The following is a 15366-nucleotide window of genomic DNA, read 5'->3' as shown; positions in this document are numbered from 1 at the left end:
AAAAATTGGTGCTTACTGCTTGGTGTATTTATTCTTTTTTATGAAAGGGGTGTATTTTTGGTTACTACCTAGCTTCTTTTGTTTTTCTTCATCGGGATGTTTCTAACTCTAAAAAGGGACAGGGAAATAAATAAATAAATAAAAATATCACTCCTTAAATAAAAGGATACAATTAAACAAAACATTGCTCATACTTATATGTATAATAAATATAAAGACTAGCTGATAATCCAGCAACATGATAAAAGAGGCATATATTTTATAAGACTAAATAGTTCATGTTTATCATGGATTGATTGATAAGTTTAACTTTTTACACATTTTTTTAAACAAAAAAAGGAGAATGTAAATGCATCACAGTAGAATTAGACATCCAACAAGGTTGGAAACTTTACACTAATAATATATAAACATTAAATATTATTTAATTACAAGTCATGTATGATAAATTATCTTAAAAATCATTTATAATTGGTTAACAATAACGATATATAAAATTAAACTCAATAAAAATAAATAATTTATGCAGAGATAATATGAAATTTGTTTGTATTATCGTTTAATCACAAATACTCCTGAAAATACATAGAAAAATAAACTCTAATTATAAAGCTTTTTTATTTATTTTCCTGATAGTTAGTATATGAAGTCAGAAGTGTAAATTTCATTGGTGTTGAAAAATAAAGTATCTATTATAAGAAAAAACTAGAGACATAAAGAAGAAAAAGAAAAGAAAAGCTGGATTCCTTACAGGGGAAGAAATCACGTAGTAGGACAATAAGAATGGTCCAAAGAAGATTTGACGGTTGATAAATTATTCTTAAAATATCAACCGTGAAATTGGGTCATATTTGGGAGTGCGTGACCATAGGAGGACAGGGAATCAAAAGTAGAGGCAAGACGCGTTTATTTGAAAAGAGTGGGAATGACCAAATGAGCATAACTGTATGAACTAGTAAAAGTAAAAAATTTAGAAAATTGCAATGAATTCATTATATTATAGTAATTGGCTAATCTGTGCGTATCAGGTTTTGCTCCTTTCAATTTTCTGTTTATTTCATTCATTCCGCTGCTGAGGTCAAGCCACTCACACTGGGCGCCCACTTTTCCATGGGAAACTGCTTCTCCGAAGTCGCCGCAGGCCGCGCCGCCATCGGCGGCACCGCCCGCGATTTCCATAATCTTGCCGGCGCTCCAAACGACGCCGTCGATAACTTCCTCAGGTCCCACGGCCACCACGGCCTCTTCTCTCAGATCGAGGTTATTCTCTTCCTTTGCTTCCTAACGAGTTTCTCAGTGTGCTTTTATTTTCGCGCCGTCTCTTCCTTTTTTTCACTCGCTTTCAATGTTCAAACTTCATTTTACATTACGGTTGTCTTTTGTTGTGCTGCAGTTATCGTTTTCCGCTTCTGGCTTGCGTGATCGTGATCTGCTCTTCAAGGTTCGTTTCTGTCGGTCAAGTATTTCATGAATCTGAACCTCTTGCATCCTATTCCTATCCTAGTTTTTTTTATAGATAAACTTGTTTCAGTTCCGTTTGGTTCTGAATTCGAATAGAACTTGTCTACTACTTGATCGTTTTTGTTTTTGCTTTTGGTTAATTAGCTGATTAGTGATTAATCTCTGTTTTGTACCAGCTCAATTATTGCTTATATTGGTTTATTCTATTTGGCAAATTATCAGAATGCACATTTAGGAAGAAAAAAAATATTAGGGAAATTTATGATCGTTTCAATCAGAGCTAGTTGTATTTACTTCTAGAATTCAGGAGCATGTAGCTTGGGGTCATGAATTCATGAACTGCAATTTCCGATAAGAAGTTTTTCACCTATCACTGCAAAGTGAAAATACATGAAGAAAAGAAAATACACTAATCCTGGCCAAGTGCAAACAGAGTTTCTTAAGTAAAAGAAGAAACCATAACAATTTATTTCCTAATTGTTATTTAATATACAGACAAATGATTTATTTCATAAAATAATATGTCTTAATGCAAAAAAAGTGAAACAGATAATGTAGAACTTCTCAAAATCTAATAGCTTAGCTGCCATGATGTTTTAGACTATGCTAGATCCTTACATTGACATAAGAGATCAAGGCATATCGGAAATAGACCTCATTAAGTTGAGCAAATAAACCACATGGACCAATTGGGCAGTTATATCTACATCATGATTTTTTTTTTTTGCTATTTATGTCAGGATTCTCTTGACTTGAAGTCTCCTTTGGATATAAGATTTCCATTCTTTTGAATAAATAAATAAAAATATGCTTTTAATTGCTAATATTCTCATCATTCAGTTAAGTGAATCTTGCTTCTATCACCAAAAAAGTTAGGATGTTTTATATCTAACTTTTCTTTAATGTAGAGTAATCCAATGATGGTTCTTTATGCAAGAGGAAAAAATGGAGCACTTGAGGAGCTTCGCCGCACTGAAGTAGTTCTGAATTCATCAAGCCCCACATGGATTACTAAACACACCCTCATTTATCATTTTGAGGTTGTTCAGGCTTTAGTGTAAGTTTGAATCTGATATTTTATACTTCTAACAAGGCAGATGAACATTTTTTTATTTTTACCAGAATCTTTTCTGTAAAAATTCTTTCATCACAGGTTTCGTGTGTATGATGTTGATACTCAGTTTCACAATGTAGATATAAAGGTATAGTGTTTACAGTGGCTTGTATACTCGGTTCTTTTTTGAGTCAGATGTAGTTCCAATATATAATTTCCTCATCAAATTAAACTCTAGTCTACCATTTCTTATTTTTGAGAGTTCTAGTCTACCAATATATAATTTATGCATACAGTGATTAGTTTGTACCTGAATGACAATTTTTTCTGTCAATGCTTTTGTATCAGTAATGCTATCTATCTTGTTTTATTGATTATTCATACTTTCTGTACAGTTTTTTTCTTTTCCTTTCAAATACAAATTTATAGCAAATCGAAAAGCTTAAATACTTTTTTCGCCAATTTTCTAGATTTTACTGAGAAATGTGTGCCAATGATTCTGACTTCTGAGTATCTTGTAATTTTTATTAAGATACGTGAGGAGGGAAAATGTACAGGTATCAACTAGCTATGTGATAAATTAATGGTCACTTATCTTACGTAACAGTGTAGATGTAACTATTATAGGAATAACAATCCATCTTTTTGAGACTTGTCTCTTGGATTGGATTTGATAATCTTGAGGTTTAGGAGTTCAAATAAAAGAATATCAGGGTTAGAAAGTGCTTGTATTACATTATTATTGTTAAATAGTTTACTGTTTTCTAAACTATGTTTTCAATTCACCAAAAAAAAGTTACTGTTTTCTGCAGTTCTTCAAGTTATAATAATATTACCAATATATTTTGACAATACGAACTTATCAAATATTATTCTTGAAAAATGGTTAAGTTGGGGTGTTTAAATTGCATTTTTCTATTTGTTTGCCATGTTGCCCTTCTTGTTTTCTTGTTAATTAGATGTGATAACATGTTCATAGAGAATATCAATGTAAAATGGTCCAGAACATAACTATTTGGTTGACTTGTGCAGATGCTTGAGCTAGATGAGCAGCAATTTCTTGGCGAGGCAACCTGTGTACTATCTCAGGTAACAGAGCGAATGTTAAACTTTATGTTGACATAAAGCTGAAAATGGAAAGAAACTCATTGCACTACAAATGAAGCTGGATCTTTATGATCCAGTACTCCTAACTATCTCACAATGTAATTATCTAATATACGATGCTTGAAAGTATGTAAGATTTCTGTTTTAAAGTTATAGTTAATTTGGTAACTACCAAGCATATGAAAGTTTTTTAAACCAAGAAAGAAATGCTTTGCTTACTCAAATTATGCTTCCCTTGGCATTACTGCAAATAGAATTATATCCCAACAATTATACACAATATTAACAAAGTGGCTTCTGCAGATAATCACACAACCTGATAAATCATTGACTATAGATCTACACACAGAAGATTCTATCGGATCTACCCTTTCCAAAAACAGTGGGAAACTCATGGTGCATTCTGAGGAATGTATTAGCTCAAAGACTGCAATAGAGATGGCATTCAGGTGTTCAGATTTGGAATACAAGGATCTCTTCTCAAGAAATGTAAGTACCTATTTTCTTTTTGCTTTTCACATTATGAGGAATGCCAGCTCTGCTATAAGACATGTTTTTGTATGTCTTGCAGGACCCCTTTTTATTGATATCAAAAGTTGTGGAAGGTAGTGCCCAGATTCCAATTTGCAAAACAGAAGTTATAAGGAATGATCTCAATCCAATATGGAAGTTGGTGTTTGTGAATATTCAACAAGTGGGAAGCAAGGTATATAACTGTTGAAAGAGAGAGAAATAGATTCAAGAGATGATGAAACCATGTGTATAAACTACACAACAGAGCCCATTTTATATAGGCTGATTGCCATAAATACAAATAATTATAAGAGATTTTATTCCTATAAACATGATATAATATGATATGCCTATAAATCTGATTCTAATCAGATATGCCTATAATTACAAAGATCCTAATTAAATAATTACATTTGGGCCTGATGTTCTACATATAGTTGAATTGCAGCTATCTAATTAGTCATTTTTATAATGTACAGGACAGTCCTTTGGTAGTAGAGTGCTATAACTTCAATAGCAATGGAAAACATGATTTAATGGGGTAAACAGAAGTTCCTTTTTCATGTATCTGTCTATGTTTCCATTATGTCTACGTCTATGCTGAAATACATATCAGGGTTGTTTATTCTTGATTTATCAGAAAAGTGCAGAGATCTTTGGCAGAGTTGGAGAACATTCATAATAATGGCCAAGGAGAAAATTTATTTTTGCCTTCTGCTGATGGACAAAACCATGATAACAAGGTCTTATTATATTTTTATTAACTTAATTTCTATCATGAATTCCCAACTTTCCCTAAAACTTATGTGACTATAATACAGGTGCTGAAGAGCCAACTATTTGTGGATAAATTTACTGAAAGTGTCCAATACACTTTCTTGGATTACTTGGCAGGGGGATTTGAATTGAACTTCATGGTGGCTGTTGACTTTACAGGTACAGAACAATATCCTCAAACTTCTTGTACTGGTCTCTGGGTATGAATATAAAGATCAATTGATGGAGAATGACATGATAATATTATGATTATTGTATTTGTAATTTTGAAATTTGTGTTCACTTGTTTGAGTCTTGTGTTATTAATTGCCGAAAATTGTACATCTTATTCCAGATTATGATAAAACACCTATTGATAAACTAATAAAATACAAAACTGAACACAAAAGTCATACATAATACAGCTATCCACTTGCTGTCCCAAAGACAAAAGTCTACTACAGAGAGTATTCTCTGTCCACAAACTACAAATAACGACTGACTTGCCAAATTACACACCCTAGTATTATATATAATCCTAATACATAATTGACAGTTTGGCACCAGATATTTTCTAGGCATAACTGTCATCATACAGTTTCTAATACAGAACTAATGCAGAATTACCAATTTGCTTTTATTAAACCAGAAAAAGGGGTTACTACAGATACTACACAACAAAAGAACACAAGACGAAGTCCCTCACTGAGAGTAGCCTCTTCAATGCACAATACACAGGCTGAAGCTCTAACAAAGAGTTGTCCTCTCAATCACACTCAAAATACAAACCAAACATTGAATTTAGAAACTGATAAAACAGTTACTAAACACAAACATAACTGCCATGATGTATACATAAGAGGCCTCACAATGTGTCTGGGTACAGAAACAGCCTTTTCCTCAAGGCTGAAATGAGGAAACTAATTTATGACTAATTGATTCAGTTGACATCAAAGGCTTCATCAATTTGACATTGTCAATTTCTCCTAGTATTCCGCTTCCGTCACCATGTCCCAAAATATGAAAAAAGATTTCTCTCGGGATATATATGGAGAGGACCAAATGGTTGGCCACATTGGAAGAAGTGTCCTTCTTCCCTTCTATGTGCATACTCTTGGATCTTGGTATGGCAAATGTCGCATGCCTTTGTTTTTGAATTGGGTTCTTGTTTGGCTATTTCCACCCTCATTGTTATTCTAATCTGTAGCAGAAGATTGTTTGCCTAATTGGGCTTGATTCGAGTAGGTATTTCCCATTTGGCTAGAACCTATTGTGGTTGGATTATACTATAAGTGTCCCTGACTTGAAATAATTAACTCACTACACTTAGTAACTGCTTCCTGAACTATGCAATTTGGCCAAACAAAATCAGGTTTCATTGCAAGATCTGATTCAAACCCTATACTATCTCCATACCACTCTTGCCAAGATAATGGCTGTCAACAGTTAATGTGGGTCATGAGTATGGGTTCTCCTTCCAACTGTCTCACTCAAGCCATTCATAAACTATTTCAATGTTTGTTCTTCAGTAATGCCTAGAAGTAATGCCAATAATATCTCAAACATGTGAACATAATCTTCCACAACAACAACAATGATCTTATCCCATTAGGTGAGGTTGGCTACATGAATCACAAAGCATCATAAGGTTCAGTTAAAAACCAAATACTCAGGGATATTATTCACTAGTGCGCTTGTTTGAGTGAAGGAGTCTGGATTTGTCCAGTTTACCTTGAGGAACCATTGTGGATTCCCCAAAATGCTAATCCTCTGAGGCCGTTGTTGTCAGGCTCAACAGCTGGTATGAGGTTGCCCTTCCCCCTCCTCATCCTCTCTATTTTCCTACAAACACCTGACATCCTTTTCATTAGGAAGATAAAACAAGATACACTTAATATAAACTCAAGAATTCATGTTACGCTTTCATCTAATGACTAACATGCTTCTGGTTATGCATGGGATGATGGGGAAGATATACATTCTTATGGTTACCCTTCTCTTGTTTACCAGCTTCAAATGGAAATCCACGCCTTCCAGATTCTTTGCATTATATTGATCCTTCAGGACGGCCAAATGCATACCAGAGGGTGAGAAATGATTCTTGGTGTAAATTCAAAACTTTATTTTTTATTGATCCATAGTTGATGTTGATGTGCTATGAATGCTTTTTCTAGGCAATTGTCGAGGTTGGGGAAGTGTTACAGTTTTATGATTCAGACAAACGATTTCCTACTTGGGGGTTTGGGGCACGACCAATTGATGGTCCTGTTTCCCATTGTTTCAACTTGAATGGCAGTAGTCATTACTGTGAGGTAGAACTGCTATTTCTGATCTAGCTTGTATTGTCATATTGAAACAGTTCTTTATTAGTTAGAAGCTGCTGTCTGTTGTAGGTGGAAGGGATCCAAGGAATTATGATGGCTTACACAAGTGCCCTGCTTAATGTATCTCTTGCAGGACCTACACTTTTTGGGCCGGTCATAAGCACTGCTGCACTGATTGCCAGCCAATCTGTAGCAAATGGTGGAAGGAAGTACTTTGTTTTATTAATAATCACAGTAAGTTAACATATTTAGCAATGTTCAATATCGTATTTATCTCTGAAAGTAAATTGTAGTTTTGCCTCATTGAACGTAATTTGTAAGTCTATTGTAACTAAATGGTTCGTTGGTTGTTTGTGATGTATGTTTTCTCTGTAGTTTGTCTTAATGCATCCATATTATGCATAGTAAGCATGGTGCTCTATATTTTGTCTTACATGTAATAAAAAATCACCTATCCTTCGGACTCCTAAGAATTTTATAAAGATTTTTCAATCTCCTTGTTTTTCCACTGCTGCTGAGTTTTAATTGGTATGCTCCAAGGATGGAGTAGTGACAGATCTCCAAGAAACAAAAGATGCTATTGTTAAAGCATCCGACCTGCCATTATCAATTCTTATTGTTGGGGTAGGAGGAGCTGATTTCAAAGAAATGGAGGTAATAAATCCTACTTGTATGCTCTTTACACGTAGATTTGTAATTGTTAGGCGTCTGAGACGATTAGCTGTGTGTGACTGGTATACCGCACATAAGGCCATATGTAATTTTTTTGTCCAATTTCTTGTCGCTCAGGTTTTGGATGCAGACAAGGGAGAGAGGCTAGAAAGTTCATATGGACGCGTTGCTTCACGTGATATAGTCCAATTTGTTCCATTTCGGGAGCTTCAAAGTGAGTATCAATTTAAAAATTTAGGATGGAGATAGTGATGAGGGTTTCAGCACCTAGCATGAAATCACATTGCTATCATTGTACTAAGAAAGAAATAATAAGTACTTCTTTGCAAAGAATGAAGTTTTGGCGAATGACGCTTTCTCTTGCAGGTGGATTTTCAGTTGTTCAAGCACTTCTAGCAGAATTACCGGCTCAGTTTTTAACTTACGTTCGGAGCAGAAATATCCAACCAAGCCTCTAGACATGTAAAAACTGTACATAAAGAAGTTTTCTATTCATTGATCATTGTGCAATTTCGAGGTCCTTTTTTTTCAGTTCTTCAATCAACGAATTCGGCTAAAGAGCTGAGGAACTGTTGCTTTGTGCTAATAAACGGCTCAAGAAAGGTTCGCCTGCTAGCTGTCTTATCCAAAGGATATGTCTGATCGACCCTTATGATTAGCATTTCCTTTTCTTTTTTGTGCACGTGTCCTTTTGGGATTTCCTAGGTGATTGGTTTTTGGTTTGTCTGAAATAGTAACACCACACATTGAAATCCAATGATTTCTTCCAAATGAGGACAAAGCTTAGTCCTTCTGTCCACACTTTATGAAATGATTTGTAATGGAGATCCAATAATTTGGGGATGTCTTTAGATAGCATTACCAATACAAGAGACTATGTATCCAAAAAGAATTTCAGCACCGCTGAAGTCTATTTTTTTTTAGTTCATTAATCATTTTCCCATTTTGTCTCATGCTTGTAAATGTTCATTTAATAAGGAAAATGAATAAGACGGAATTTGAAATTTTGAAATTAGTTTGATATAATGAAAGTTAAATAGCATATCGATCTCGGGATTTCCCCTCTCTTTTGAAGAATCACTTTATTTGACAGTTATGATATACGTCCACAAAAAATCAGATTGAAAACTATAAAAGTCTTAACATATAAGCAAGTAGGATTGGGTTGGGTGTCCCACCAAAAAAGGATTGGGTTGGGTAGAGATTAGGGCAATTTAAGGAGGGGCATTTGAATTTTACATTTCTCACTGCATTTTGAAATGTTTATTTCAGAATATAAATTTGTATTTGAAAATGAATTTTTCAAAATATAATGAGATACAAAATTCAATAGTCGAAGTGTAAGAAATAAATGTTTAAGACGGTTATAAGTTCACATTTTTTTTCCCACCACCGTTGTAGCATTTTTTTACAAGCAAAAATCCAACATATCAATTTAAAAGAAAAGCAAGTAAGAAAGAGCATTAAAGAGAAGTAAAGTTGTAGAACTGTAACATCAGCAGCACATGAGACATTTTAGTAATAGATTTTAAATAAGTATAATTTATAATGTGATAAGGTTTTGTTTCTGTTCTTATAATTGCTCGAGACTTTTATTAGTGTTTTTTTTTTTTTTCCTAATTTGCCTTAGGCTTAGCTTAAATCATTTATTTAAATAGGTGAAATTTTAGGCATATTTTTTTAAAAGGATAGAGAAAAAAACAGGAGAAATTCACAATTTTTTAAAAAATATGCATTTCATTTTTATGCCTATTTCTCTTTATACACGAAGTTATGGGAAATTTTTACCGTATTATTGTATAAATGGTTGCTATATTATTTTAAATAATATGTAAATAAGAAAAATGTATCATTAAGTGATTAAACATAATACTCATAAAGATATAGAGAGAAAAAAATCACTTTGAATACTGAGATTGTTTCTTTTCACGAGTGAACATTATTTTATCGTACATAAAGTAGCTGTTCCTTTTTCAATTATTTGTGACAAATCGATTTGACAGAGAGCAGAAAAATAATAGAAATATAATAGAGATAATTTAAAAAAATAAGAAATAAAGTATACATAAAATTGAATGTTGAATTATTTGTTTAAAGATAAATGAATAAAAAAAATATTATATTTAAAAAATGTCATCTAAGATCACTTGGTTGATAACAAACAAAAACATAAAAATTAAATAAAAAAAGTTAATGTCTGATGGGTGAAAAGAATTAAACCATCTAATTTAATATTATTTCTTTTATTAATCCGCTTGAACCAAACATCAAGGCACTATTTTTGTCAGCACCAAATAATTTCCACCACCTAAAACAAACAGACCGTGAAAGAAAATATCATTCTGAAACAGTGTGAAAAATATGTTAGGGGGGAGGGCCAATTTTTTTTAATTATTATTAAGTGAATGACAAAATAAAATTGCAAGCAAGATATGAATAAAGAATATATACTTCTCTACTCCGGAAAAAAATGAATCAAGCCATTATGAATCATTCTGATGTCATTGTGTTGATCCATTGTTCACTGTCCCTCTTGGCATGTGTTTGGTTGGAGCACCTAAACACACATTTATAAAGTTATCATTGGCTTGCCATTTATTTTGTGGTTAAACACGAGAATAGTAGAACCAAAATTTTACATTGAGTTAAGAATTTTATATAAAATTTATTAAAAATGTACCCAATTAAAGTGTTTAAAACTACTTTAAACTTTTTCTAAATCTTAAATCAGATTTTATAAAATTAAAATAATTTAAAATTGAATTTATAAATACTCTCCCAAACACACACTTAATTATTCAAATAAAAAACAATCCAGTAATTAACATGAACTTAGCTCATTTTTTTTCTCTTTCAACACGATGATACAAGATTCTCTATTTGGGGTTTATGTATCGACTTTGAAAGTTTGGTAATTTGGTCCGAGCAACAAGGCGATGTGGGATTATCAACAAATCTATTCCGTGCCATGTATGTCAGTAATTAGAGGTATTCAGTCATTTGAATTTTTTTTTATAACATTAGATTACTATTTAATCGTATATATATATATATATATATATATATATATATATATATATATGTGGATTTTTTGAAAATTAATCATTAATTTAGAGGACAGAAATAATACAAAAATATCATGTTGACTTTGAAGAACAAGTTTAATTTTATAATTTAAGAATTAAGAGGACAGAAATAATATACAAAAATATCATGTTGATTTTGACGAACATACTTAATTTTATAATTTAAGAAAGTACAATTGGACTAAAATCAAAGTTGAGTGGCAAGCTAAATATAAAGATAGAAACCGGTTAAATTCCCTTAGACTTTATAATATTTGAGGTTGTTGGTTTATTTTCAAAATTTTATACTTGACAAGTCTGACTTATTTAATTTACCTAATAAAGATTCTATTATAGTTTAATTCGGCCTTTTAAACTTTAATTTATTCTTAAAGTCTATTTAAAATCCTGGTTTATAACAAGACATTTGAAATATGTTAAAATAATGTTGGCACATTAGATATAATTTTTTTAAAATGATTTAAAACCCCACCTTTTAAATTAAAAAGTCGGACGTAATCTGATTTATTTAGCGAGTAAACTTGACTTTACTTAGATGTATGCATTTGGTTTTGTTGTTACATAACAAAATGAATAATAATATTTTCTTAAAATATTCTAAAACTCTTTTTTTAACGAATAAACTATTAAATAAAAGATAAATATATTTAACATGTTAAAAATATAACAATACTCAATATTTCATTATTTAATAGTAATTAATAAGATTTTTAACTGAATTTGTAAGAGAATTTGATTTTTTTTTAAATGATCATCAAAAATACTTTAGCTGCTACTTTTGGTTGAAGCACGTTGGCGTAGTAGTGATTGACTGATTGGGTTTGAGACAAAGCATTACGCCTTATTTCGTTAGGAGAAATCATACATAAAGCAGTCTTATTACTTAGGTCAGCTTTTTTTTTCGAAGCAGTACCTGTCAGTTAGGTGAGAGAGTTTTGGTTGTAACTTGTAATGACCTTGAAATTTTTGGGGGTTCATAGCATAAATATGTATTCTTGATTTGTACTGATGTTCTTGTTGAATAAATTCCTTTTGTCTGCGAAAAAATGACCTGATTTGAAAAAAACTCGTATCCTTAACGAGGAACTTGATTTATTTAATTTATATATATTGAGAGTCTAAAAGTTTGCTACAGTGATTTGGTATCATAAATCCAGAAGTGTATTAAAGGGGTCGGATTTTTTCTTGACATAATTATCTAAATATTTAAATTTTAAAAACAATTATTTAATAAATAATAAGTTTAAAACTAATTTATTATTAATTTTGTGAATAAAATAGAGATATAATCATCCTATAGGATTTTTTTTAGCAAATATTAACTCAAAAAGCTTATTTCCTATATTAATTGACAATATAAAAGCTTTTTTTTTTACATTAACTAGGTGTAGAAATTAAAGCCTTGTTTTCAATTTTAAATAAAATATAGGTCTCATTTGAAGTGATTTTAGTTGTGAATTTCAAAAAAATTTAAAAACAACAATTTTTTAATTTTAGTTTCATCTCCAATTTTTAGATTCAAAATAAAATTATTTTAAAAATATCATATCATAATAAATTTTAAGGGTATTTTTGGTGTGGTGATGACAATAATAACAACAACACGATGATAATGTTCACAGAGGTCACAATTCCAATGATGACAATTGTGATATGAATAATGACATTGTTAATGATGATAATGATATTAATATTGATCACAAGCAATGAAAAAATAACGTTAGTAACTATAAGTTATCCTAATGTGATCATAGTGATTATGACAAAGATGATATTAAATCATTATCATAGATAAGAAATAGTGATTATGACAAAGATGATATTAAATCATTATCATAGATAAGAAATGTAATTTTTTAAAACCAAAAATTAAATTTAAAAATCATTTTTTGAAAATGAATATAAAATTATTTAAAAAGTAAACTATATATCGTGTAAGTTCTATTTTTGTGAAGCACAATTTGTTTTAAAATTTACATTTGGAACCAAATTCTAAAGAGCAAATAACACTCGTGGGGAAAAATACTGTAATTCTTGCTATAAAAGAAAGAATCCATCGTGTGTGTGAAAACTATTATGTGCAAATTAGTAAAAGAATATACAAAAGAAAAAGTGTGTAAGAATCACCTATAAAAGAAAAGGAACAAAAAGGACTTCAATCGATATCACAAGATGGTGATTCACTTTAACTCACTCCATGGGCTTTGCGTGTAATTAATGCAAGGTTCAAAACTATTACGCTTAAGGGTATATGTAAATAACCCCTAGTTTTTATGACTTTTTTTTTTTTGCATAAAAGTTTAAGAAAATATGGTTTCGGAAACATATCAACACACACACAAAATATAATAAAAAAATATTTTTATTATATTTTTTATTGGACCGAAATAATATTTGGAATATAAATTTTAAAAATTTTCTTAGCAAATAAAAATATGCAAAATACAAGAATATGTATTTACAAATCATGAGTCATAGAAGTGAAAAAACATTCTTAAACAATAAATAATTTATAAATACAAAAATAGTAAAATAGTATTGTACTACAATAATATTTAAATTGAGAAAAAATATTTAACATTATTAATTAAATAATTTAATCTTGCAAACTAGTTATTAATGCAAACAAAATAGATATTATATAGGGACATGCACACGCATGACATAATTGAATTATTATAAAAGGAATATTGCAAATATAAGTTCTCTGTATATATATGCTTGAATTAATTGACAAAAAATATATTCTTTTCAAAACAAAGTATTTTTTAGAAAAAAGAATTTTCTTTTACGTTTAAAATTTATGTTGAAGGTTGGAACTTGATAATAACTTATAAATAACCGGTGTTTGACAAAGCCACCGTATTGGATTGCAAAGTAAGTATATGATGAGATAACAAAACATTAATTTGTCATTAGTTAGTTGATTGAGTAATGACGTGTGAATTATTATAAATTTCTTAAAATTATCTCTAATTATCATGGATAAAAAAAACATTAGCCATTATCATTGCCCAACTCAATCATAAAGAATAAATTTAAAAAATTACATGGAAGTAAAGGAAGAAATGAGTAAATCAAAACTCTCCTATTTTTATAATATTTAAATTCTCACGGATAAAAAATATTAATCATTATCACTGTACAACTCAATAATAAACAACAAATTTACATATTTATATGAAAGTAAAGAAAGAAAAAAGTAAATCAAAATCTCCTATTATAGATATTTAAATTATACTGTACAGTCTTTCTTTTTATTTTAACTTTTTTCTTATGTGATTAATGTATATTACACTTTGATTCATTTTTAAGTATATAATAATTTGTTAAAATAATCCATATTGGCTTAAGAAAGAAAATCAAAAGAGTTACAACTCAATTGATGGAATAAAATATGTGAGTTATTATAAATTTTTTATATTTATTTATAATTTTTATGAATAAAAAATGATTTATTCCTTGATCTTAATTATATGATGGTGCGAGAATAATATTTATTTTTTCACCTTTACAAGTTTTTAGTTTTAGTTATTTTTTATACGTAAACTTTTTTTGTTTTAAATAAGAAAAAAAACTATTCCCACCTAACTTTTTCCCTAAAAAAAGTCACTTGCTAACAAATTAAAAAAATAGTAGGTATTAATATAATATTGGTTTTATTATTGTAATAATGACCTAGGAAATTAAATTATAATTATACATTATGAATATATTTATTTTATTACTGTAATAATAATGATGGGCCACTTTTAATTGATCTTTTTTTTTAATTAGTTTTTTTTTCTTTTGAATCCAAAATCTTTATTAGTTATTATTCTAGATTAACAGTATATTTTTTAGAGATTAACAGTATGCATGCTATACTAGTAATTTACTAATATCTATTTTTATGCTAACGAAATTATCTATTGCTAAACATATCATATTTTCAGTATTGACCTGCAACATTTAATTATAATAATAATTTAAATTTTATATATTAAACAAAGACTATCCTAAAATGAAGATAAAAATGTCTAATTATTTCTATAAAACTTTTTTCTTAATATGAACTGATTTTAAAATATGAGTTAAATATTTATGTATTGATCGTGCAAAATAATTTTATATTATATTGAATGTATTGTTTAAATTTTTTTTACACTTTTAATATATAACCATTTTTCTCTTAAAATATTTCTAATTAATACCGAAGAACATGTACTAATTCCCTTCCTTCGAGAAAAAATGTTCTTACGTTATACCATTCTGTTTACACAAACTAATTATAATATATCACATAATTAAAGATTTTTTCACACATCATCTAAGATTAATTTGTTTGAAAGATGAATGATATGAAATATTCTTTTTATATAATAAAACCCAATATGACTCTCACTTTCATTTA

The 15366-nt window shown here is 29.8% G+C and overlaps 1 protein-coding gene across 2 annotated transcripts; it reads left to right on the top strand.

Moving 5' to 3' along the window:
- Positions 1-818: 818 nt before the first annotated feature.
- Positions 819-8819, top strand: LOC100799074 (protein BONZAI 1). 2 transcript variants are annotated; one of them, XM_003526872.5, is made up of 17 exons: positions 819-945; positions 1029-1260; positions 1394-1441; positions 2370-2518; positions 2615-2663; positions 3548-3604; positions 3926-4111; positions 4194-4328; positions 4615-4676; positions 4776-4878; positions 4957-5071; positions 6902-6978; positions 7066-7203; positions 7285-7449; positions 7756-7869; positions 8005-8101; positions 8254-8819. In XM_003526872.5, exons 2-17 carry the CDS (start codon positions 1111-1113, stop codon positions 8343-8345), a joined length of 1737 nt encoding a protein of 578 aa, XP_003526920.1. In that variant the 5' UTR covers positions 819-945; positions 1029-1110; the 3' UTR covers positions 8346-8819. The 2 variants fall into 2 exon arrangements, with proteins under 2 accessions (XP_003526920.1, XP_040872480.1); XM_041016546.1 differs by having other exon boundaries at positions 918-1260.
- Positions 8820-15366: the final 6547 nt, after the last annotated feature.

This window comes from Glycine max, chromosome 6, assembly GCF_000004515.6.
Source record: "Glycine max cultivar Williams 82 chromosome 6, Glycine_max_v4.0, whole genome shotgun sequence".
Classification (NCBI taxonomy): Eukaryota; Viridiplantae; Streptophyta; class Magnoliopsida; order Fabales; family Fabaceae; genus Glycine; species Glycine max.
This window is presented reverse-complemented; position numbering and strand designations above follow the sequence as displayed.